The 24,506-nt window shown below is 39.5% G+C and overlaps 1 protein-coding gene across 2 annotated transcripts in view; it reads left to right on the plus strand.

Annotated features, from left to right (window-relative positions):
• The window catches only part of NELL1 (neural EGFL like 1), a 757,006-nt gene that overhangs the window by 192,237 nt on the left and 540,263 nt on the right, over nucleotides 1–24,506 (plus strand). For both annotated transcript variants that reach the window (XM_019742633.2, XM_019742632.2), the window contains exon 12: nucleotides 11,522–11,650. In XM_019742633.2, the coding sequence (XP_019598192.2) occupies nucleotides 11,522–11,650 (129 nt within the window). The remainder of the gene's footprint in view (nucleotides 1–11,521; nucleotides 11,651–24,506) is intronic.

A 24,506-nucleotide genomic window follows, 5' to 3' on the forward strand; every position in this document is an offset into this window, starting at 1 on the left:
ATTGCTCTGACCCAGTTTCCAACAGACCAGGTGTTACTGCTTCTGCAAGCATTTCTATGAATGCTTGTACTTATTTACCGGTGAAGATGCTGAGAGGTGTGACATCTCATTAAACAGTAGACTCATTCAAGGCTCCTGTTGCAAGCAACCTGACTTTTACTAAACCCAACTCAGCTTTGACGGAAAAGTGGGAGGCAGGAATAGGCTTCAGAGATTAGATCAGAGCTATGTCCAATGTGTGACATTGAGGATTTTCTCTTTCTGCCTCCTATCTGCTTCCTTCTCAGCCAGGAAGCTACCAGCTCTTTCATTTGGCCACTGATGGTTTTTGTGGAGGGGTGTATATGAGGCAGAGTTATTTATGCTGTTTGACAACTGTACATTTGGACAGGAAACAACGTGTCTTCAGAAAAGATATCGCAGGAGGGACTTTTTGTGGGGAGTGGGTTGAATTAAGTTGTTTAACTAAATGGGTTCTCTTGGGTTTCTCCTGTTCTAGTCCTATCGCAGAATCCTGACACTGGAATGAAAAAAGCATTCTTTTTGATTAAGACCTTTTTCGGCACCATTTACTGTCATTCTTTCCTTCTTCTCTGTTGACTCTTAACAGAGAGGAGCCCAAAACATCCAGCCTTTTTGTTCACATGCCGGGGCTTGCTCTGAACACCGGGCAATCAGAAAATGAAAGACATATTTGTCTGGGAAGCAATATATTTTTTTTCACGAGAACATAAAATGTATATGATGATTAACAAAAAAATCAGTCCCGGTGAGCTCAAAGGTCTATTGTTTCAAACTATGCTCTCCATGGTTTTTACTCCATATCTCTTAATTCCAATTTATTTCCCAACAGTATCTTTAGAAGTAACATTATAGTCTCTCACAATATTGTGGGAAATATTTTTCCCCTTTGACTTCTATTTGTCTTTCGCCTTTTCCTCTCTGTTCATGTTTTCGGAGTGGAGTCTTGCAAAAGGAGGAGGGGGTGGACAATTCTTATTCTGAGAAGACTCGGAAAGCTGTGTGGGCCTCTTCTAAGGCAAATTATTCAGCTCTTCTCCCCCTTCCTGCTTCCTCCTCTCTAAAACAGGAAGTAATGAAAATGTAGAAACACTCAATATCTATGTAAAGTAATTTTTATCCTGTATATGGAAAGGCTGCATCATTTGCCTTGTGGATTGAGATTATGTTCTGACTGGCAGGACACAAGTGAGCAGAAAGGTGGGACTCTGATGACCTGAAATGCACCTTTTAGGGATGAGCACAGTGGGGTGATTTCCACTGTACGGTTTCCTCCACCCTGATGTTATTGGCTACAGAAAATGAAGTGACTGTAGCCTCTTGCAATACCTGCATCAAGGGCCCTTCAATGAGCATATTTGTCATTTCACTCTTTCTTACTATGAATGTCAGGTCCTTAGTCTGAGGGAAGTCACCTCAGGAGAGTTACCATTCCTTGGAAGGCTAAGTCAAAACCTGTCTCAGGCCTGCTCAGGGAATTGAAGTTTTCCAAGGCTTATTTTCATTCGGACCCTGGGGAGCCACCCAACCTGAGGAAATTTAGACTAGGAATTTGAGAAAGCACAGAGTGCTTTTTGCTTTCTGACCCCAACTGGCTGATTATGCAATATCCAGAAAGCTCTCCAACTTAAAAAAAAAAAAAATATAACATTGGTTTTGATGATCACATTTTATGAATTGATTCTTTACAGTAAGAGACAAAGTAGGTGACGATATGTTCCTACCATATGTTTCTATTAGTTTTATGTCAATGACTGAAATTTTTTGCAGTACCAGCTGATGTGCTCTATGTATTGCAGATATGAAATGATGCTAAAAGTCATTTTGCTGAGTTATAACTTGTTTCCCCAAGTTACAACTTGTTGGTTTGATTTTGAAGCTGACTTTTTTCTTTTTTTTTTGAGTCATGCCCATTTTCTTATGTGATTACATACTTCACCACCTCCAATTAAAGAGGTGAAGACTATGTGAGGTTTTCTATTGTGGAGAATTAAACCTAAGACCTTAGAGTTAAGAATAATAGGCTCTGACTGACTTACGGTGTTCATTGTTTCAACAGAACTGATATCCTGACTAGGGTTATGCCAAATGCTGTAACCTATTCCCCTGTCCTTTAGAGAAAAAGGAAGGTAATCAGCTGAACAGTTGGTTAAATCCACAGGGTTGTTGAATACAGCCAGGATGTCCCTAGGGAAAGAACTATAGGACAGTTAGGAGGGAAAACATACAAGAAGAATTAAGGTGATGGACATTGGCATGGCTAGGCCACTTAGCAATTGCCGGGGTCCAACGTCTCAGTCACCAGCAGCACCCACAGAACAGCCCTACTCACTGCTGCAGTTTTCTCTGACACCTTAGGGCAGTTTGTGCCAGCAGCATGAACTTTGTTTACCCTCATCATTACCTTGAGGTGATGGCTAAACATATCAGGAGCCTGTCTAGTTAAGTGTGAGGCCCTGAGGTGGAGAAGAGGGGAGTGGGCACCCGCGTGACATCTGTGCTTCTGCCTGGGAAGAAGTAATAAAAGTGTGAATGGAACCCCAACAGAAGATGATCGCTCATGAATTGCTGTTGCTCTCAGTTAAAGGGGAAGGAACAGCCAACAATCTTGGTGCATTCTCAGGATCGCTCCAGGAAAACATACCAATCATTTGGCCCATCCCAGAATTCTCGAAACGCTCCTCAGGGTTTTATTTTCCTTGTAATGGACTCTAATTATATCTTCAATGTCGCCAATGACTTTGGAGGGTTTTGCTGCATGTTTAAGACTTTCGGTGTTGGGAAAAAGTTCTTTCTGACATCTGTTCCCAATGTGTTTATCTGTAATTTTAATTCATGCTCACTTGCCTTGTCATCTGGCCTGGATGGAAATTAGTTGAGATTTTTTGTACTATTTAAGATTTTATGCTCTTCAGTTGAATCTTCCCCAAGAGTCTTGGAGTCATATGATTTTTTTTTTCCGGAGTCTCCCTCATCATTTTAGGTGAATTTGTAATTGAAATGGTTTTAGAGAGAGGATTCAGGGGATGTGAGATGAAAAGAGTCTGGAACAGAGGTTGAATGAGAATGGAAGCTAGTGCCTACATAGCAGAACTGACAGTATGTGGGTGGGTCAAGTCCTGTGCATATAGATAGATGGAATTCCTGCAACCCTGGGCTGTAATGGGCACTAGAATGACAGGGCTGCACCTTAAATAGTTGAGGGTGGAAATGAAGAGCACTTGAAGGAGTATATAGTCTCAGGGACTCTATGAAGGCTGTGCTTCTCAAAGTGCCACAATGGATTTGGGCCCAGGAACCTCCAGACAGAGGCACATTGCCCCAGAAAGAAGACCTGAATCGAAGGCCAGTCTGCTTTTATAGGAAGACTCTTAGTGTTGACTATGGTAGGAAAAAACCATTTGCTTTCTAAGACCAAACCTGTGAGTGCAGAGCTCAGTCTCTAATAGGCCCATCTTGAGCCAGCCTTCTGTCCACAGGAGCTAAAGAAAAGTTCTCACCTCTCAAAGGCCAAGGCTTCCATGTTTGTTGGCTGTGGAGTCCATAACGGTGTACGGTTCTCAGAAAGGATCTTTGGACCATATCCGTCTTAGCCAGTATATGGGTGGAGCTGTCTCCCTACCAGTGAGACACATGAAATATTCTGTACTCAGTATACCTTTGCTCCTTATATAACTTTCAAGGTTGAGCAAATAACAGTGATATGAAGGTACTGGCTTTCTAGGGATTGAGTTAGGGTAAAGGATTCTGGAGTACATTTTCAGATTGTCCAGGTACATCATTTCAAAGGTAACCTGCCTGACCTGCTGGGAGATACATTAGGGACAAGAGATTGAGGGGAAACCTTGGTGCTCTATGTGGAATCAAACTTGAACTACCTTAGAGAAACCAAGTCCTGCCCAGAGGTAGTGGCCTATTCATTCTTTGCTCTGAAAGAAGTATTAGTAGTAAATCAATCATAAAGATGTTTGTCCATCATTGGCTGCAGAAGCCAGAGATGAAGCAGGATGGGTGGGTAGTTTTGCTCTAATTATAAAGGGTACAGAGTGGGATCTGGTGAGTAGCAATGTTGAGGGGCCTCCTTATAATAGACAGTGTTTATTATGTGCATATTAGGCCAATGGATTTAAAGATAGCAGATCATTTTACAGGTGTTATTGGTAATACTGGCAACAGAAGTCTAGATACTGGGCCACTAGGGAGAGTCCACATTTTAGACTGCTCCCAACTAGAAGAGGAAAAGTGTGATCCCATCATTTGTATTTCTTCATTAATGTCCTTGAACTTGTTACGAACACATGCCTGTTCCATGTGTTTGGAACTCCTATCCTTTGTCCAGCCAACCTTAATGATCCTTTAGATTTTTTTAATACGTTGTGTTAGAACCCTTCTCTGTGATATATTCCTGGAGCACCTTGCCCCTCTCTATCCCAATATCTGCTTGTAACCCAATACTCAACATCAGTCTTTCCTGCTAGAGTGTAAGATGAATGAGACCATTTTTATTCTGTTCACAGCATTTTTTTATATCCCTATTGCCTAGCACAGTGCCTGGGCACATGGTGGCAGGTACTTAAATAAATATTTGTCAAATGAATGGTACCTCTGCTAGGAACTGAATTTAAGGAGGTGGTTCCAGTAAAACCTGGAACCTCATTTCAGCAGATTATGTGTCTTCCTCTGAGCATCTACTCACTTTCAACACTCTAGTATGAGCTCCCAATGGGTCTCACTCATATTGATAGCTCATCCATGGATTGTGTTCTGAAGTTATTTCATTTCATTTTTTTTTTTCCTATCTTCCTCAAGCAGCGGGTAGTAATGAAATGTATCCCGGAGAAAGATACAAGGTTTGTTCCTTTGGAACTATTCAAGGCATGTCACAGATTGGAAAATGGTAGTAGCTGATGGAACACTGGTTTCTTCAGGCATTCTTTCAATGTTCCTTGATGATTAAAATCATGGCTGGGCAGTCGTGTAGGGTGGTAGAGAGAGACTGGATTTTAGAATCATATTTGGGTTTACATTTCTCTTTCACCTTTCAACTACTAGCTGTGTAACCACAAGGAAAGTAGTTAACATCAATGACCCCTGGTTTATTCATCTTTAAAATACTCTTTTAACTTTTAGTTTGGAGGACTATGGATTTTAGTCATTAACTCAACAAATATTTATTGAGTGCCTATAATGTGTTAGGACACAAGGTGAACAAACTCACACGATCCTTTCCCTTGAAAAGGTGAGCAACTGATGGGGAGATAGACATGAACAAGTAAACACAGAAATAAAGAAGTTAATTAGTAATTGTGATAACTGCTATGAACAAGAAAAATAAGGTTGTATGGGAAAGAATAATGGGGCTTTCTTTAGACTTGGGAGAAAAAGAAGCCTTCTCTAAATAGATTACATTTAAGCGGGGACGTGAAGACTGAGTAGAAATTATTCTGGCAGGGATGTGTAATAATATTCTGAGTTGGTGGAACAAGGTTGCAAAGACCCTGAATCAGGGAAGAGAGTAGACTATTTAGAGGAATTAAAAGAAAGTCTGATAATGTTTGTAGGGGACTGATGGAGGCAGAGGGGGGGCCTTGTTTGGTGTCTCAAGTCAAAGTTAAGGACTTTTTATTTTTCTTAAGTAATATGGGAAGCCCTTGAAAGATTTTTAAGGAGGAGTGACATGATCCAATCTATGTTTTAAAGGGATCCCTTTGTGTGGAAAATTAGAGACAGGGGAGAGGGGAAACAGGAAGGCAAATGAGGCAGTTTCCTCATTTAAGAGATAATAGTTTGCAGTAGGATGGGTTATTGCTCTTGCCATGGAGTAGAGGAGAAAGAGATAGATTGAAGAGATAGTTACGAAATAAAATTAAAAAAATGTGGAAAGGGCCTGTATTTGAGTAGTAAGGGCAAAGATGCCTCCTAATTTTCTGATTTGGGTGAATAAAGGTGTCGCAGATGGAGATGGAGAGCCCGGGGAGTGTGGATTTGGGAAGCAATAATCAAGGGTTCAGTTTTGGCTGGATGAGCTGCGAGATGCCTATGAGGCCATCCAAATGGACTGTCACGCGGGCTATTGGCTGTAATGATATAACCTATGTAAAGTGGGACATGCTTGGTAGTCAGTATTATTCCCTGTACTTCTGTAGGGAACTGTGAGCCTTTATTATCCCTTCTAGAGATGAATGGATGTTCTCAACTGGAGGCCAGAAATGTTTGGCCATGAGCATTGTCCTAGACTCAATTTCTGCTGAGAACAGATTAGCAGAATCTGCAGGTGGGTCCTAAAAGGATCTATTTAAAAATTTTACAGGACATAGAAGGATTGAGGTCCTTAGACATCATTCGAGAGTAATCATTAGTCATTTATGCTCTCAAGCATTTACGTCACAGTGGTCTTAAGAAGAACTTCAGAGTCAAATCATGGCTCTGCTACTTTCAGGTTGTGTTACCTTGGATAAGTTACTTAAAGTCTCAGCCACATTTTCCTAATCTGTAAAGTGAGGATAATGGTAATCTTTATGGTTGTGAGGGTCTTATGAGGGCAGGTGTGTCACATGCTTAGCACTATGCCTAACATGTTGGAAGAGGTCAGTAAATGGCAGGTTTTATCATGAAGGCGTTCTCTGTCTTTACGCCAGTGCTAGTTGAAAGATGTCAGCGTGTGCTTCTAATTATAGGAGAATAATTCTGGAGACTGTAGAGTCTTATGTTAAAAATAGTCAAGTAAAAGAACTTGAATATTGGGCAGTTTGTTTATTTGTGTGTGTATGCTACCATCTGGTCACAGCTTCTAATTCTGAAAAAAAAAAAATTAAGAAAGAGGGTGAAGAAGGAAAAGGGGGTCAAATATATGGTGATGGAAGGAGAACTGACCCTGGGTGGGTGAGCACACAATGTGATAGATAGATGATGTATTATAGAATTGTACACTTGAAACTTGTGTAGTTTTACTCACCATTGTCACCCCAATGAATTTAAAAAGAAAAAGGGTGACTTTGGGGAGTCGCATACATCAGACAGTGTTGATAACTAGCTGAAGAAAGCTAGCTACAGGACTTGATAAAGAGACGGCAGGTAGCAACCGGAGATACATATCCAGGAAGGGAACCATCTGTACCTTACATGTCATGCTATTTAGACACATCAGATGAAAAAGACAAAGCCTTTAGAAGGATTCTGAAAATGTGGAGAATTAGTTGAGGATTTATGACTTGGTCACCAACTCAGATTCTGAGGTGGAGTTTTAAGAATGAAGATGAGCAGCTGGGGTGATGAAAATATTCTGAAAACAATTGTGGTGATGCACCACTGTGTAAATTTACTCAACATCATCGAACTGTATCTTTGCAATAGGCTAATTTGATGGTATGGAAATTGTACCTCAATAAAAATGTTTAAGGAAAGAAAAATGGTGACTGACAAACGTGTCACATTTGCCTTCCAGTTGGTTAAGAGGAGGCATTAAATGACACTGTAGAGTCATTTATCTATTCATTTACTCATGAGTTTACCCACCCATCTTTCTTTTAGCCCATCCATTTTGTCCATTCATTTATAAGACATCTATCCATCCCCCATCCTTGGGTGGGAAGCTCTTGGTTGAAAGAAATGAATCGTATAGTCCCTGACTTAGAGAGTTGGGGTGATTAAAATTAGGATTTTTCTTAAGAATATTTGGAATTACCTAGCAGAAATAATACATATTTTGAGGAGAAGAAACCTAAATTGTAGTCTGTTTGAATCTACACATGCAAAAAGGATATCTTCTTTTATCCTTTGAATTGTACACTGCTTAGGAATTTATTGCTCTTGAGAAGACAGTGGAATAACATGGTGATTAAGAACTCTGTCTTCAGTCAGACCTGGGTCCTGGCTCCTGGCTCTGTGTACCTTCCACAAGTCACTAACTTCTCTAAGCTTCAGTTGCATATCTGTAAAATAGGGATGACAATTCTAGTTTCATAGGGTTGCTAATAGAATTAAATGGGATAATCATGTAAAACACATAGCCAAGTGCCTAGCATATAATATGTGCTCAGTAAATGTTAATTATTGTTATTACATCTGTGTCAGATTATTTCAGGTTCTTCAAACTTATCCTTCTTCCTTAAGAGTTGGAGTCCCACTCTTCCCACTCAGATCTGTGCCTTGGCCCTTTCAAGTTTCTACCTAAGATGAATCCAAGGTCAAGTTTTGCATCATCTAGAAATGATTTCTTCTTCTCTGAAACACAACGATAATTTGTACTGCTCACATCTCACTGAACATAGATTGCCTTGTATTTACACTACCCTTGTATTGCTCTTATTTTCCCTTAGAGTTTGTAATTTCTTTGTGGGCAGAGAATATGCCTCAAACATCTTTGCTTTGCCCCCAAAAGCTTGCATGGTGTTTCAGTCCACAGAGTAGGTGCCCCATAAATACTGAGTGAATCATTATTCACTTGTGTAGAAAGACAAGTAGGCACTGAATAAATATTGCTTGAACAAAGGCCTGGATTAATTTAAAAAATACTGGTGTTTTGGCATAATAATGAAGACCAACCAAAGGGGATTTGACATTAAGACTGGTTTCTCCCATGGGCCCTTCACCCAACTCTCTGCATTACGAATTGACATGGCACATGCTTGATAGAGAAATGCATTAGGAAATCAACAGTGTTGGAGGGGCTTTGTTCCAGTCCATCAAATGAAGATTATAATTTCTTGGAAAGAGAAAAAAAACAGACAAAGAATACATGCAATAACGGAGGCACATGTAACATTGAATCAAGCTTCATAATGAAAGAAAACATGACAACTTAATTATTGATCAGTTCTGACATGAGCAGGGAAGTCCATTCACTTCCTCTAGCAAAGAGAGCTATGATATGTAAAAATGATGCCTTTGATAGCAAAACCATCAACTTGTTTTAGTTGTAATGCTTAGTATCAGCCTTCCAAGCCCTTGTAGAAGTGTTCTTGACTGACAGAGTTTTTAGATTTGCAACAAGTTCTTGCTGATTTTGATTGGAGCAATCAGCAGTTCATAGGTCATACGGTAGGTCGGGTGGCTGGACGCGATAATATACTCACCTAAGCCTTTGGATTCACTCTCTGATGTTCTGAGGAGCTGTTACATCTTTCACTTTTTTATCTCTAGGTGTTGCTATCTGAGAGGATATATGTAGTGACAAGTCCTTGGGACTTGGAGTTTACAGGACAATAATTTAGAACCTCGGCATCTCCACTTTTAGCTAGATGGTGATGAGTTTGAGCTCCTCTTGTCTTATCTTGAACTGGAAGATAATAGTGTTATCAAAGTATTTTAACCTTTAGTCATCATTGCTGACATTGTCATTATCATAATCAGTATTCTCATCATAGTGACTGACATTTATTGACCTCTCAGTATGTATCAAGAATTGTTCTAAGTGCTTTACCTGGGTTGCCCCTTTTAACTCTTTCCACACATATTAATAAGGTAGACACTGTTATGCTCCACAACTACAGCATCTAGTGTAATGCCAGACTTAGGCACCTGAATTTTATTTTCATTATTTAATAGTAGTTATTATCATCTTTTAGAATAAGTGCAGCCTAAATATTGTTTGTTTAAAATTCTGTTTCAAAGAGAAAAAAGTTCTATAATATCATCACCAAAAGGAGTTAAACTGAGAGTTTATATAATTGAGTGATTTTTGTGTTTTTAAAACCAGAAACTTGTTTATGTGGTAAATGTATCAAAAATATAAAAGCAGAGGTATTTTGTTTGAATCAGTGGTGGGGACTTGAATCCCAGCTGACAACTCATCTGTGCCTAAGACTGAGGAATAGTTTGAAAATCACAGCTGTCATCCATTCCCAGTATAGAGGGTGTCAAAAATGTACACACATTTTAAGAAAGGAAAAAACTGTGTTAAAATTGTAATACTCAATAAATACTGATAACAAAAGATGAATACAAGTCACGTGTGACTTCTGCAATTATAAGAGGTGCTCAAAGTGGTGACCATCAGCGTAATTTTAATACCGTTATTTTCCTTTCTTAAAATGTGTATACACTTTTTTGGTACCCTCTGTATATACCTAGATAAGCAAACTGACTTATTGTTTGTTAGTTGTAGACCCTGAATTAGAAATTAGACCTCCTGACTCCAAGAGTCATTGTTTTCCACCTAATGGTGATGTAGCACCTAATGGTGATTACACCACCTAATGTGATGTAGCAGTGTAATTATTATTCACTATAATATACTGATTTAAAGATGATAAAACACCTTTATATACCTTATTATATTTGAACTTCATAACTTTTGTGGTAGGTATAATCTATTCTTCCTAGCTCACCTGAAAATGATGCATACTATATAAACTTTTTTTCTTTTTTCATTTTTTTTGTTTTAATTTGGAGGAGCTGGTAATAGAGTAAGGGGGGAAAAAAGTCAGAGACCAAGATATATTGAAAAAGTGTGATTTTATTGAGATAAGTAAACACACTGGAGTTGGCATTTGCCCTCAGGACAATTTCTAGTCCCTGGTGGTCCAACCTGGCTTATAATGGATACTATGTAAGTAGATCGGAGACAAAGCCTGGGGCTGTTGTGAGGTGCATACATCAAGAACTTTGAAGGGTGAATCCTCAGTGGATGATTAGGAAAACCCCAGTTTGCAAAAGGAGATTTGCCTGTCAATCCTAACTGTAGAGAGGGGGTGCACAGCAGAAAAGTTTGCATTCCTGAAAGCTTAGTGCCTGAATTTATTTTACTTTTGTGGCTCAGTCCTCATGCCACAAGGCAAATAAATCAAATGTCAATCTGTAGTATAATGGATAAAGTAAATTGTAGAATATCCATACTATAAAATATACAGCATTGATACATGAATAAACTATAGCCACAGGCATTAACAAGGATGAGTAGAAAAATATATCATAGAAGATATGTACAATATCATTTCATTCACATGAAGTTCAAAATGGGCAAAACTAAGTGACATATATTTAGAAATAAGCACCTATATATGGTAAAACTATAAAACATATGCAAGGGAGTGATTAATACGAAATTCAGGATAGTTATCTCTAATGGTTGGGAGGGGGATTCATTGGAGTGTTGTAATCAAAGGGTACTGATAATATTCTGGGTGTATTCACTTCATTTTATATATTCATATGTATTCACTTTGTATATTTTCTCTGTGTCAAATTTTGCAATAAAACAATGACCAAAAGACTAGTCATGTAAGAAGGTGGTAGGAAGAGGATTCAGGATCAATATGGATAAAAGCTTCCAGGAAGGAACAACTTTAGCAAGTTTGAGTATTAGGGGGAAAAGTCTCAACAATGGGAAGGTCCGAAGTGTCCTAGTCCTACTCTCCCACCCCCTTGCCAGCTCACTCTTTCGTATTGCTAAGGTATGTTTTCATGCATGGTTACATACAATAAAAGTGTTTCACACTTTATTATTGGAAGTCTTTTATTCTCTTCTTTCCTGATGCAAAATTTCATTTGCTTGTACTAGGTCATAACTTTTGTGCAGAAGGACCTAAATGTGGTGAAAACTCAGAGTGCAAAAACTGGAATACCAAAGCTACTTGTGAGTGCAAGAATGGTTACATCTCCATTCAGGGAGACCCTGCCTACTGTGAAGGTAAGTAAGCTATTTAATGAAGTCACTGTGAGAGCTCTGTTCCTGGCAGCTGTGGTTGGAGATTGAAAGCCATCACTTGGCTCTGATTTTGGGGGATCTGACAAGAAATTATATCAATTACCTAGTGTACTCTATGATCTTGGTTTATATAGTTTGCTTAGTAGCTTGTGAAAGCAAGACAAGACAGTTATGAAACACAGCAAAGCAACAAAAGCAATAGGGTCATATCAGATTCTACATACTGATGTCACTATCTGTAGCAATCCCCAACAAAACCATAAACACACCATTTTCTGTTGTCTTATTTAAGTAGATTGTCATCTCCAAGTCCAATTAAACATTTCATGGTGGATCCTCCTTTGAATGATGCTTTGATACTAATTTGTACCCAACTGCCATCTTCTTCACTTGCCAAGGTCAGAATATTTTTTCAGTTGTGTTTCTCAATGACTGATTCCTGGGTTGCTAATTCCCAAACTCTACTAAAAGTCATAGTGCCAAATGGATTCATCATAATTTTGGCACACGAACTGATGCCATGATAGTGGGTTGAAGGCCTCAAGCATCGTGACCCCCTATTTCCACTCAAGAAAGTGGAACACCTCCTGTGTCTTCTGTGAACCTCTCTTTCCAAGCTTGGCACTCCACCCTGCTACGGCGAGCATTGCACACTCCTGTTCCAAAGGAGCAGGGCTGAGCTCTGACACTGGTCGTTGTGTATAGCACCCTAATATCCGAGCCCATCCGTTCTCAGGTGCTCACTGACTCCTTCCTATCAGTGTAGATAAGTTCTCACAGGCAAAATGACGGCGAGGTTGTTTCTCTGTCATGGTTGCACCCAGTTACTGCTGGCATCTTCACTAACAATGTATTGAACCTTGGTGATCTGTCAATCATGTGGATGTCGCAAATGGAATGGATGCTGAAGGGCTTGGTCACTCTCCTCCAACTGGTCAGGTGTTCTCAGGTAAAGACAACTGATGAAAGTAATGGTAAATTCCTTTCCACTCTGCTGTTTTATAGGGTTGACCCTTGCTTAACTTTTTGGCTTTGACTAAAGACCTCTTCAGTGGTTAAGGAAATGTGTCTCATCACCACTCGGGCTCAGTATCTGTGAGATAGCCTCTGTTTTTTATTTCCTCTGGAAGACTCTTCATTACTACTTTGGTTTTCATTAATAGCATAGTCTATCTAGTGGGTTGTTTCCTATCCATGTCACCTTTTTTTTCTCTTTCTTTTGCTTATCTTTATAGATTTGAACTTGATTAGGTAGACATGCTACTTGAGAGGATGAAGTTGCCCCTTTGGTTGGGAAACTTTCATTACCCTTTAATAGCATATTACTTATTGTCAGTTTTGGAGAAGAGGACTATTAATTTTAATACTTCATAGTAATATTTATTTTAAAAATCTTTATGCTATTTTCTATTTCTCATCAGAAAATTAATGTAATTTTAAAAATGTGAACATTCTCCTCTTCTTTTACCATGGAAAAGTCCTACAAGCCAGGTAATTGTCTAAAAAAATTTACTCTCTTTCTACTATATGTAGGGAAAGGCTATGAACAATGATAAAAATGATAGAAAGAACTCAAAATAATTTCAGTCCTAATTCTACCACTGACAGACGTTTAGTTGTCCATTTGGGACCAGTACACCCACTATTCCTGGCTCCCCTTAGCTACTGAGACCCTGCAGAATCTGGGAGAACATTGCTGGTGCAAATGCTCCTTGGGACCCTTTGATTCTCTCTCATTGATGCCATTTTTCATGACAGAAAATCAACTTCATGAGGAGCCATTTGTGATATTAAACCTGTCCTTTATGTGAGTGGGGCATTCTTTTATTTATTATGTTGAGAAATTTTAGGTGTGAATTACTGTTTTCTTAGACATACTTATTCTCAGCTCAGTGTGTGTTCCTGGCCTTGGGCCAGTGTGCACAGTGGTGCCACTTTGGGTAACGGTGATGTCCTCAGGCTTCAGTCATTTCTCTTATCATGGATATTTTCCAGAGTTTCCAGGGGCTTATTCATAGAGATAAGGGTAGCACCTCAGAAGAAATGACTAAGTATCATGATATAAGAATGGAACTCAGGGAGTAAAGCCGGTGTCAGATGCTGGATGGGATGCACTGACCAAGTTGAGTGAATATCAACATTGAGAGCTCTTCTCTCTTTCCAGTTTTCCATCTTCAGCACATTGGACTTGGGGCTTATTTTCCTATTGCATTACGACTGCTGTCTCCCCAAGCATGGTGACCTCACATCAGTGTCCCAAGCAAGGAAGTAAGGAAGGGGCAGGGGTTAAAAACCTTCTCTGGGTAAGGTTCTGTCTTATGTTTAAAGACCGTCCTTCCTAGAAAGTCCCCTGTAATTGCCCCTGCTGCTCCTCCCATGCAGACTTCGGCTGTTTTATTTTTCAGACCTAGGCTGCATCCTCCCCACTCCTTGTTTGAGAAATGATACCAGTGTTGGAGAAAAGTGGGTGCGATGACTGTCCCTGGTTTGGGCTGACTGTGTTCAACCCCTAGAGCTGGAGTAGGGGTTTCCCTTCCCTGAGAACAAATGATCTTTGCCCTTTACCTGAACCAATTAGGATTGTGGCAACAGGAAGAGCGTAGAAGTGGTTTGGGTGGGCAAAAATCTATATCTACTGCATTCTTTTATGGTTAAATTTAGTTTATGGCCTGATTTCCTCAGTCCTCTGGGCTGGCCTGATAGACAAGATTAGAGGTCGCCAAGTACCCACCTGTGTACCAGAGACTCTCAGAGGGCTGAGTTCATTGTCTCACCCTGGCTGAGAGAGTAGCTACTTATGAACGGCTCCAGCCAAATTATTTTTTACTCTGAGTAAATGGAGTGAAAATGACCCATATTGTATAAAGTACATGAACAAGGCTGGCTTGCAAATTAAAACAAAATATTACACACATTGTCCAGACTATCTTTAAAAGCCTATTCAGCCTCTCAGTGAAAAAAGAAGCACACAAAGCTTTCAATTTTCTTAACTTTACCTAGGGTAGTAGCAGAGATCTGATGTATTAAGGACTCCTGCTTTGTAGAGATTATAGTAGAAACTACCATAGAGAAGATATCAAAACTCCTAGCCAATCAATAGAAGATAATAAGACCCTTTGTAGCTATGATACAATCCACAGGAGGCTGTTTGATTTTGCCTGATCCGACTTAAACAGGAATGTCCCCCATTTTGAAAACTGCTTTAGTTGGATTTTGGTGTTTTATGAATCTGATATGCTGAGGATTTTTACCTTCCTGATGACGTTTTCAATGGGTTGGTCTCAATTTGTTTCTGATACATTAGCTTAAAGTACAGGTAGTGTCTGAGCAAAGTATAGCAGTTGGGGTCTACTCATGATCTTACTTTTTGAATATGGAATCTACATAAATAGAGTCTCATGAACTTTCTCTTCGTGTAGTGAAAAGTTATTTAGAAGAATGAACATTGTAATGTCATATATATCATGCAATTTACCAGGCATGGGAAGTACCCCAATTAGCATTACATGATAATACTTTCTACTTATAGAGTGCTCTGAAGTTTTCAAACTCCTTTTATGGATAGTGGTATGTTCTTTGAGTCTTATAATAAATCTGTGAGGAAAGTGGCAACTCTGGCCATGTTAATGTAATTTTACAAATGTGGACACTAAGACTCAGAGAAATGAAGTAAAGATGATACTCAACTTATTTCTACGCTAGTGCTTTATGCCCTGACTCTGCTATGCCCTACCTCCCCACCCCCACCCAGTTCCAATGTTGCATTGTATTCCTGACCCAATGAAATATGAGTGGATGTGAAATGTACCATTTCAGAGAAGCACTGAGAACTATTACAGGGTTCTACCTCATTCTCTTTTCTAATACAAAACTGCCAATGTTCCAGAGCAGGGCTGGGGTCTCAGAAGGAAGATGACGTGGACCAGTGTGATAAATGACAGGTGATGGACATGTGGCATGAGTGAGAAATAATGGTGTAAATCACTGAGTTTGGAGCAGAGATTATGTGTTACCTTCGCATAAATTAGCCCAAGCCTATTGCTATTCCTGCCTGAATTAATTGATCCAGATCTTGTGACTTCAGAAAAATACCTTTGCTCAGTGCCCATGACTGAACCTAGTTTTTACAGAGCAAACATTGAGAGCTACTAGAAACTGTGGATCATTAATAGTCTGCTGTGGCCCTGGTGCCAGGCAGTAGGTTTTTTTGCCGACCACAAGTGGTCAATTAGTACTTTGTGATGGCCAGTTCCAACATGGGAAGTTGGATTTCCCAATTAAGATGATAATGAGACAGTGCATGTCAAAAACTTCGCAAATTGTCTGGTGGCCACTAAACATTTAATGAATCACAATAGTTATTATCATCATCATTATCATCAACTTATATCATTAGTGTTTTATATAAGGATCTTTCTTGGAATTGGAAGAGTGTGTGCTCATTGAGGCCAGTACTTTGAGAAAGTGGGTTTCCCACATCTGCATCTTTTGGGAGAATTGGCAAGCAGCAGGGGAAATTGTTCTTAGATGGAAAGACCAGGTTTTATCAGTCTTGCCATGAGCGTATTGTTGGCAGTGAGGCACCATGCATAATAATTTATAAGGATGATGTCATTTCTTCCATGGAAAAACATGAGTGAAGCTGTACTTAAGGAACTGTGTTGTGGAACAAATCACCTGTACTGGTTTGGATTTAATAATTTCTTGTAACAAAACTACTGAGACGTCTGAGATACAGCAGCTGATTAGCAAGATGATTTATAATTTCTTTCACATGACTGGAGGTGATGACAAAGGATCTGACACTTTGAGTGTTAAGAGGCTGGGACAGTGGCAGAGAGATCAGTGTTCAAACAGAAGGCAGATGCAGAATAGCTCAGGGCTAAGTATTTATTGGATGCAAAGTCTAGCATGAGTGTACTTCCATAGAAACAAGACCCTGTAAATTCCTGATTAAGAGAAGCGTGGGAAAATGGCTAGTATGCTTAATTACACTTAATCATCTAAGGATTAATCAGGTAACTCTTGTTGTTGTGAATTTTTACAAAATGCATGAGTCTCATGATCCACATAGCCCAATTTATGCTCAAATCTAGGCTTTAGTCTCCTGAAGTCCAGCTTTGGACAGCACAAGGGATCAAATCCTATGCTCATTATTCATGTTAGTAAAACTTTAACTGTGAGCTCCTGTTCCTATTTATTTCCAGAGATTCAGAATGCCTAAGATAAGAATACCTCATGGTATCATTTTTTTAAAAAATTACTTAGCCTACATGACTACTGGAGAGATCTTCTGGAACCCAGGTATCTGTCAACCCTGCCCCCCACCAGCCCCGAGCCTTCCAAGACAGAAATCTCTAGCCTATGCTTTGCTTATAATAAACCTACATGTCACCTCCCTCCCAGAAACAGATGTAGATGAGCTTTCTTCTTGGGCCTGGCTTTTCTCTGTGTCTGTTTTTCTATTTCCAAGACTACTTTGCAAAAGCATCTACCTGGTCCATGTAATGCTGAAATGCTGTCTGCTCACTTTATTCCATGTAATCTGTACTGTTGTTATTAGCTATAGATTGACTCTCTTCACCACACAGCAAGAGAAATTGTAGCTCTCCCTTAATTTTGACCAGAAGGGGATCATTTTAAAAAATTGTTTTGGTTACTCAATATCAAAAAAACAAATGATCCAATTAAAGTAGCAGAGGTCTGAATAGACATTTTCCCAAAGAAGATAGATGGCCAACAGGCACATGAAAAGATGCTCGATATCACAAATCATCAGGGAAATGCAGATCAAAACCACAGTGAGATATCATCTCACGCTTGTTAGAATGGCTAATATCAAAAGGACAAGAAATAACAAGTGCTGGCAAGGATGTGGAGAAAAGGGAACCCTTGTGCACTGTTGGTGGGAATGTAAATTGATGCAGCCGTTATGGAAAACAGTATGGGCATCACTTAAAAAATTAAAAATAGAAATTCCATATGATCCAGAAATTCCACTTCTGGGTATTTATCCAAAGAAAATGAAAACACTGATTAGAAAAGATATATGCACTCCCATATTCCTTGCAGCATTATTTACTGTAGCCAAGATATGAAAGCAACCTAAATGTCCATCAATGGATGAATAGGAAAAGAAGATGGGGTATATACATGCAATGGCATGCTACCACTTTTCAGCCATAAAAAATTGAAATCTTTCCATCTGCAACAACGTGGATAGACCTTGAGGGCATTATGTGAAGTGAAATAAATCAGAGAAAGACAAATACTATATGATCTTATATGTGGAATCTAATATTAAAACCAAGCTCATAAGACAAGAACAGATTGGTGGTTGTATGTGTGGGGGTGAAACGGAATTAAGGGTCAAAATGTATAAACTTCTAGTTTTAAAATAAGTGATGGAGCTGTAATGTACAGCATGGTGAATATAGTTATTACTACTGTATTGCATATTTGAAAGTTGCTAGGAAGAGTAGATCATAAATGCCATCAGAAGAAAAAAAATTTTTGTAACTATGTATGGGACGGATGTTAACTACACTTATTGTGGTGATCAGTTTGCAGTGTATACAAATATTGAATCATTATGTTGTACACCTGAAGCTAATATAGTGTTATATCTCAAAAAATTTTTTTCAATTCGTTTTGGTCAGCTGCTTATAGAAAATAACACATTATCTGGCACTTAACACAATAGAAGCGTTTGTTTTCCATCATCTAGACTTTCAGATGGATGTTCCTGGTTAGCAGTGGCCTTCCTCAAAGCTGGGATGCAGGGACCCAGGCTCCTTCTCTCTGTGACTCCACCGTGTGCAATATATGGCTTCCAAGTTTGGCCCAGAAAGTGAAAGGCAATGGAAGGTGATATATGGGAGGTTTTCATGAGTGAGGGCTGGCTCCATTCCACTGGCCAGAACTTAGTCATTGGCCAGACCTAACTGCAAAGAAGCTGGTAAATGTTGTGTAGCTATGTGCCCAGGAAGAAAAAGAATCTATTTAGGTGAATAGTTTTCCACTCTTGACACACAGTTAAGAAATGAAAAAAATCTCTCCCATGAATTTTATGCTTTTTGCTTTTTATTTCCTGTGTCCAACCAAAAGGTCCTCTGGCTTCAATTGATTGTATTAAAATGTGCTCACTTGGCAACTAGATAAAATTGAACTGAACTCTCTCGTTTGCATTGTCTCCATTCTCCCCTGTGGTTCCTGCTGTATTGCCTCATCTGGATACGTTCTATCCCCAGTGTAACCCCATTTCCTTAAGTGACCCCATCTCTTCTTCCAAGTAAAATTCACAGTCTGAATTTCATGTGCTGCAGTCCTGATTTTTGTGCTAGGAGGAAAGCAATTCATGGAATAACCTTACACACATTTGTAAATGATTGCTATCCACATAACGTTCCCAGAGGTAAATGTATTCTTAAAAGAGGATGCTTGTTAATTAAGAAAATCCCCACACTGTTAAATTTCAAATAGCAAAAGAAAGTGAAAATCACAGCAATGTGAATGTGGAAGAGACGGCTCTTAGGCGGTGGGTCTAAACAGATTGGCTCTGCCTGGAAGTTTTCCTTGTTAGTCATCTATTGTCAAATATTCCTGTTTTCTACCATTTTCCCTGCCTCTCCCCTCCCCCCCGACAACTTCCAGGGCAGTGATGTAGTGAAAGAACATTGAACTAAATATAAGAAGATCTTGATTGATCCTGGCTCCACCTCTTGTCAGCCGGTGACCTTGGAAAGTCACCCAATTCTTGTGTCTTGATTTTTTCATAGTCCAAGTAGGATGTTTAAACAAGGCTTAAATAGTACCAGTTGGTTGTAATTGTTAAGTAAGATATTGAATGTGAAAGCACTTTGTAAAGACTAAAGCCTCATAGCTCTGTATTGTAATATTATTTATGATGATAATCATAATTATATAAAGTGTACATTATATAATTATCCATCATTATATTAACAATAAATGTTCCCATTATTTGCGGTGCTTGCACTAGAACTTGGTCTTCAGCTATTCAGGGTCGAGATACACATACACTCTGGTTATGTATCTGTCTGTGATGGTTAATTTCATGTGTCAACTTGACAGGGAGGCCCAGATAGCTGGTAAAACATCATTTCTGAGTATGTGTGAGGGTATTTCTGGAAGAAATTAGCATTTGATTCAGTAGACTGAGCAAAGACCCACCCTCACCAATGTAGATGGGTATCATCTGTTGAGGGCGTCAATTGAACAAAACAGCACAGGAAAGGCAAATTCCTTCTTTCTTTTCTTGACTTAGGATGTCCCTTATTCTGCCCTAGGACATCAGAGTCCTGGTTTTTAGGCCTTCAGACTCTGGGAGTCAAACCAGCAGCCTGCTGGTTCTCAGGCTGTGGGACTCGCTGTGCTACATCACATGCTTTCCTGGTTCTCCAGCTTGTAGATGGCAGATTGTTGGACTTCACACCTCCATAGTGGTGTGAGTCAGTACCTATAATAAAATCTCTCTCTCATATATATATATATATATATATATATATATATATATATATATATATATATATATTATTGGTTCTGATTCTCTGGAGAACCAAATATATATATTATTGGTTCTGATTCTCTGGAGAACCCTGACTGATCCAACATATATACTGAGCCACTGTGTTCTGTTGAGTCCTCTGCTAGTTAGTCATTATGGAATTTATAGAAGTAGTGCTACATGTGGTAATTTAGATTGAGTGGCACCTGCTGGAATTTTTCAGTATAAAGTCTGCAAGGTTGTACATAATCACCCTACTAAGGGCATAAAGAAGAATCAGACCTAGAGTATTGTCTCATTCTTTTAGCAAACATTAATTGAGCACCTACTGTGGCTGGGTACTGTGTTGGGTTCCAAGAATTGAACTGTGTTGGGTTCCAATAATTGAAAGATGATTAAGAAACAAGCTCACAGTCTAAAGGGGGAAGAGAACCTTGTAATCAGATAATGAAAATGCAATAGGATTTGTTCCATCCTAGGAGTTGAATTGTGTCTTAGGAGTACACTTCTAGGAGCAGTGAATTCTGCCAGTGGGAGTCTGTACAGGCTGCCCAGAGGAAGGTTACATTTCAGCTGAATCATTAAGAATGAGATATTCTTCAAAAGAAAGAAGGAGGGAAGACCATCCTGGGCAAGAGGGATCAGCATATAGAAAAGTACAAAATGTAAAGTTTTGCATTTTGCTGCGATATAAGTTTGGTAGGAGATGAGAATGGAGATACTGTGTTTCCCCGAAAGTAAGACCAGGTCTTATATTAATTTTGGCTCCAAGTGACTCAATAGGGCTTACATTCAGAGGATGTCCTCTTGAAAAATCATGCTAGGGCTTATTTTCCAGTTGGGTCTTATTTTCGGGGAAATGTGATAGGATTGATGGTCAGATGGGGAAGAGCAGTGTAAGTGTGCTAAAGAGTTTCAGCTTTATCCTGTAGGCAAGTGTGTGCCGTTATAGAATTCAGGGATCACAACAGGTGAAAAATTAGGATACGGAAATATCCTAATTGGGATATGGAAAAAATATTAGAACTTTCATTCGTGTGTATTTACATCTCACTTTTTTTCTTTTTCTTTTGGTATAAGTTTTATAGTGTACATGATATATTAGTATAATAGTACTCATATATATTTTACTAAATATTTTCATGTAGGAGGTATATGTCTCCAAATTGTTATCAGTACAGATGCATGATCAAAACCAAAACTGACTGCTGTAGGTCACGGAGTATGTCGTGGAGGATCTGACTTTTTCGGATGGTATGTTAGGAGGGCATGCTCACGGCCATATGGAGGCAACATTGGCTGGGGTGACACTGAAGACAGAGCTGCTTAAAAAATTGGTGTCTTCATGCGTTCTCAGACTTGCCTAGGGTGGGTACTGTGGGAAATCGTCATTGAAATGATCAAAATGACTTTGCGTGGTACCTTGCCCCAAATCCTTTCAGACACATTTCATCTGATTCTTTTTTTTTTTTTTTTTTTTTTTAAGATTTTATTGGGGAATGGTGTGTACTTCCAGGACTTTTTCCAAGTCAAGTTGTTGTCCTTTCAATCTTAGTTGTGGAGGGTGCAGCTCTGCTCCAGGTCCAGTTACTGTTGTTAGTTGCAGGGGGCACAGCCCACCATCCCTTGCGGGGCTTGAACTGGCAACTTGTGGTTGACAGGATGCACTCCAACCAACTGAGCCATCCAGGAGCTCAGTGGCAGCTCAGCTCAAGGTGCCTGTTTGATCTTAGTTGCAGGGGTCAGAGCCCACCATCCCTTGTGGGAGTTGAGGAATTGAAACGGCAACCTTGTGGTTAGAGCCCACTGGCCCATGTGGGAATTGAACTGGCAGCCTTAGGTGTTAGGAGCAGGGAGCTCCAACCACCTGAGCCACCGGCTGGCCCTCATCTGATTCTTGACCATTACTTCCCTCTGAGAGCTGAAAGCTGCATTTGCCCAGTTGAATCTTTCTTACTCTGCTCTTTGGTGAGTCTCTCAGAGGGGCTGGGTGGTACCCAGAGGCCAAGCCTGTGAGAATGGCCTTCGGTTATTTTTCAGTGATGTACTTTCACTTTAAGAAGTCACATTGAGACATGTTTTGGCTCACTGTACAGTATGTTAGGACTTTAAAGTGTCTTCTTGAAAGACCTTATAGACATTATATATATGTTATGTACAGTATTGAGCATTTTTATGAAAGATATTATACATATATTATGTCATATACAGTATTGAGCATTTTTATGTAACAGAGAAGGAAGAGAAAAAAGGAAGGGAAAAAGCTCCCTGTTCACTTTTCAGCGACAAGTCCAAGTTTAGAGCTTTAGATGGAAATGTAGTAGATTTAAACTTTTTTGGTTATTTAAAACATAATAACTCTTGATCCTCTCCAAGGTGCCTAATATCTAGACAGTACTGAGAAGAATTTAACTCAGTAAGTTTTTATTGTGCCCTTGCTATTATGACTGGTACGGTGCCTGCTGTAGCTTCTGATTCTTGGTGAAACTTGTCTGGCTAAACAAGAATTGTACACTCAAAATAGTTAGGGAAAAATAGGAATAGTGAAAATCTATGACTTAGATTTGGGACACCTGGGTTAGAAATCCTGGTTCTACCATTTTGTGGACTTAAGCAGGTAACTTCACCACGGTGCATTTCCCCTTTGTAAAGTTAGTGTGCTGACACTTATCTTAGTAGTCTCTTCTAAGAATTACGATAAGAACTCAAGTGAGCAAAGATGTCCAAGGCTGGGTTTAATATCAAGTAGGATTTTAGTAAATGTTAGTTAAGTCTGAATATAATCGATGCTCAATGAGACATAATTAAGTCCTATAACATATGGTTCAGGACTGTGTCAGTGAGTAGAAAGGAAGGAGAGGGCTAATTCCTGGAATAAGCAGGAAAGATGCCATAAGAGAGGGATTTTGAAAGATTGGGACAACTGTGTCTGTGAAGGATGACACATATTTGATGGGTAAGTGTGGGGTGCTATGGGTATTTAAGCTGAGACCATAGTGTGAGATGGAGTTAGTGAAAGTAGAGGTGTGTGAGGAGATTTGTAATACAAGAACGGAGAACATCATCTCTGAAGACCTGGAGGTACAAGAGAGCAAAGGAACATTTAGATTGTTTGGAACCTGGGGTGGTAGATAGAGAGTGGTAAATGCCGAGGGAGGCAGAATTAGGGAGACTTGCAGGCTTTGTGAACTTTGGATTCTACTCAAATGGCAGTGAGAAGTCGTTAAAAGGTTTAAAAAAGATGCAATACGATTTGATTTGTATTTCTTAAAAATCATTATGGCAGCATGCAGTGGAGGACAGAATGTAAAGCAAGGCAGGAACTCTAATTGTCAGTCTGTTGTGGTAAGCTAGGCAAAATGTAGTGGCAGACCTGGAGGTGAGAAAGGGCAGGAGGTGAAATCCACAGAATTGGGTGACTGATTGGATGTGAGGGGTTGATTGGGTATATATGAAAAGTGAATTTAGAATTGATTCTCCGGCTATTTCTTCTATACGATATCAAACACTAATGGCTGACTTTGTGGCTTCTTCCTCTGGGCTCTGATAGCACTTTATTCAAACCTTTATTAAAGTGCCCATCACACAGGATCTTAATTACTTTTTAAACATGTTTTGTAGGTTAAGAGCTATTCAAAGGCCAGGGCTGTATCTGATTCATCTTTGTATCTCCAAGACCCAGTCTAGGGCCTGGATAAAATAGATACACAGGGACTACTTTGTGAATGAACTGATGAATAAATGAAGACGTGATTCCATGAATAAACTTTGGTGCTATATGGCTTCTTCCCACCGAGACAGTTAGCATTTCATAGAGAGATGTTAATTTCTTTTCCAGTTTTAAAGTGGAAAAAGCCACCTTGAAGTGTGTACCAATTATGCCTTGCGCATCTTTACAAAACCTTCCCCTCTTCCTTTCGGTGTTGAAAGGATTTGCAGAAAGCACAGTGCCAGCTCCTAGCTTCTAGGGAGCTGCTGTAGAGATTCATTGACTTTTCCCCCTTAATTTCTGGACGTTTATCAGTTTTCTTGCTGCTGCTGAATGCTGAGTTTTATCTTTTGATGCTTGACACCTGGCTCCTCAAAATTCTAATGGAAACATCTCTGAGCCCAGCCAAAGAAATCTGGTGTCTCAGATTATAGTTCACCTGTCGATGCTTCATAGTGTGCCAACTTACATTTTGCATTTGACGGACAAAGTAACACATTTATTTTTTTAGGGTTCTTTTTGTAAGCACCAGAATGTACGTTTCATGAGGGCTGGGATTTGTTGCTTGTTCCATTCACTGTTGTGTCCCTTGCACCCTGTGCAGC

This window comes from Rhinolophus sinicus, linkage group LG06, assembly GCF_036562045.2.
Source record: "Rhinolophus sinicus isolate RSC01 linkage group LG06, ASM3656204v1, whole genome shotgun sequence".
Taxonomy (NCBI): Eukaryota; Metazoa; Chordata; class Mammalia; order Chiroptera; family Rhinolophidae; genus Rhinolophus; species Rhinolophus sinicus.